Source organism: Mandrillus leucophaeus, unplaced genomic scaffold, assembly GCF_000951045.1.
Source record: "Mandrillus leucophaeus isolate KB7577 unplaced genomic scaffold, Mleu.le_1.0 Scaffold1217, whole genome shotgun sequence".
NCBI classification, from domain to species: domain Eukaryota; kingdom Metazoa; phylum Chordata; class Mammalia; order Primates; family Cercopithecidae; genus Mandrillus; species Mandrillus leucophaeus.
Window position 1 is genome coordinate 27,231 of NW_012100510.1, and position 1,738 is coordinate 28,968.

Sequence of the window (1,738 nt, forward strand, 5' to 3'; positions counted from 1 at the left end):
CCTGGGCTCAAGCGATCCACCCACCTTGGCCTCCCAAGTGCTAGGATTACACGTGTGAACCACCAGGCCCAGTCTATTTGATTCGTCTGGAGATACTGCAAGGTCACAGGTTGTAGGGGGGTCAGGGCTCAAGAGGGGGTCTTGGGAGGAGCTGGAGGTGTGTACGGAATGGGTGGAATCCAGTTCATGACCAGGATCGGCTGCGGTGGGGCCAGGACAGGCTACAGGGTGGTCACCTCTGCTCCTCACTGAGCTGGCGCTGGGCATGCAGGGCAGCCAGGATGGGCGGGTGGGGGCTCAGGGTGTAGCTCTGACAGCGCCTCTGCAGCTGCTGGATGCGGGCCAGGATCTCCCACTCCTGGGGGATGAGCCTCTGAGACTCTACCCCTGGCCCACCCCCACCCCACCTTCAGGCACCACCCCCACACCCACTGTAGCCTCCACTCACCTTCCGCCTCTTCTCAAAGTTAATGAGATCCCCCTGGGGGCAAAGTATGTCTGAATTGCAGCACCCAGGGTCAAGGGTCAAGGTCAGGGGCTGGGATGTCAGGAGCCCCACTGTGGGGCGGTGTCAGGAGTACAGGTAGGATCAAGGGTGGATATCGGGGCACGTGGAGCTGGGGTCGGGGTCAAGGGTCAGGGATCAGACCTCCAACATATCCGGCAGGGCTGTGTCCAGCATAACCAGGTCCGTGAGGAAGGTGCCAAGGTAGGGGACAGGGCCTGGGGGTGGTTTCTGCGGCCCCCAAAGCTCCAGTCACTCAGGGCCATAACTGATCCCATCAACCTCCACGCCCCTCCCTGAAGATCCCCCTTGTCCCCATCCCAAACTGTAATCACTCACCGAGGGCAGGCTGCCTGGGGTGTTGTCCACTTTTTGGGATCCCTCAGTGGCCTCCTCCTGGGGGGAGAGAAAAACTGAGCAGGCCTGGGGTCTCCTGGGACAATTCCTCAGGGAGGATGCCTGCAGACCCATTGTATGTACCCTTCGTGCTTTGAGTAATCAAAAGCCAGTGGTAGGCCAGGCGTGATGGCTCAGGCCTATAATCCCAGCACTGTGGGAGGCCAAGGCAAGCAAATCATGTAAGGTCAGGAGTTCGAGACCACCCTGGCCAATATGGTGAAACCCCGTCTCTACTAAAAATACAAAAATTAGCCAGGTTTGGTGGCTCACGCCTGTAGTCCCAGCTACTTGGGAGGCTGAGGCAGAAGGATAGCTTGATCCTGGGAAGCAGAGGCTGCAGTGAGCCGAGATCACACCACTGCACTCCAGCCTGGGCGACAGAGCAAGACTCCCTCTCAAAAAAAAAACTATTTTTCAAAGGCCGGACATGGTGGCTCATGCCTGTAATCCCAGCACTTTTGAAGGCTAAGGCTGGCGGATCACATGAGGTAAGGAGATTGAGACCAGCCTGGCTAACAGAGTGAAACCCTGTTTCTACTAAAAACTAGCTGGGCATGGTAGCTTGTTTCTGTAATTCCAGCTACTTGGGAGGCTGAGGCAGGAGAATGTTTGAACCCGGGAGGCAGAGGCTGCAGTGAGCTGAGATCGCACCATTGCACTCCAACTTGGGCAACAAGACCAAAACATCTCAAAAAAAAAAAAAGAAGAAGCCAGTGGTGAAGGCCCATTCTAGAAGCCAGACCACCTTGGGTGGGGGTAGAGAGGTGACAAACAGCAGGGAGAGGGCTCCCCCAAAAGAGGTGAAGCTTGTAGGGGTGGTGGCCCCCAGGGTTG

At 57.1% G+C, this 1,738-nt stretch overlaps 1 protein-coding gene across 1 annotated transcript in view; it reads right to left on the reverse strand.

Annotated features, from left to right (window-relative positions):
• The window catches only part of RGL3 (ral guanine nucleotide dissociation stimulator-like 3), a 32,588-nt gene that overhangs the window by 7,543 nt on the left and 23,307 nt on the right, over positions 1 to 1,738 (reverse strand). The window contains exons 7-10 of the mRNA XM_011971374.1: positions 845 to 901; positions 650 to 736; positions 449 to 481; positions 237 to 358 (exon numbers count right to left, since the gene is read on the reverse strand). Of these exons, the coding sequence (XP_011826764.1) occupies positions 237 to 358; positions 449 to 481; positions 650 to 736; positions 845 to 901 (299 nt within the window). The remainder of the gene's footprint in view (positions 1 to 236; positions 359 to 448; positions 482 to 649; positions 737 to 844; positions 902 to 1,738) is intronic.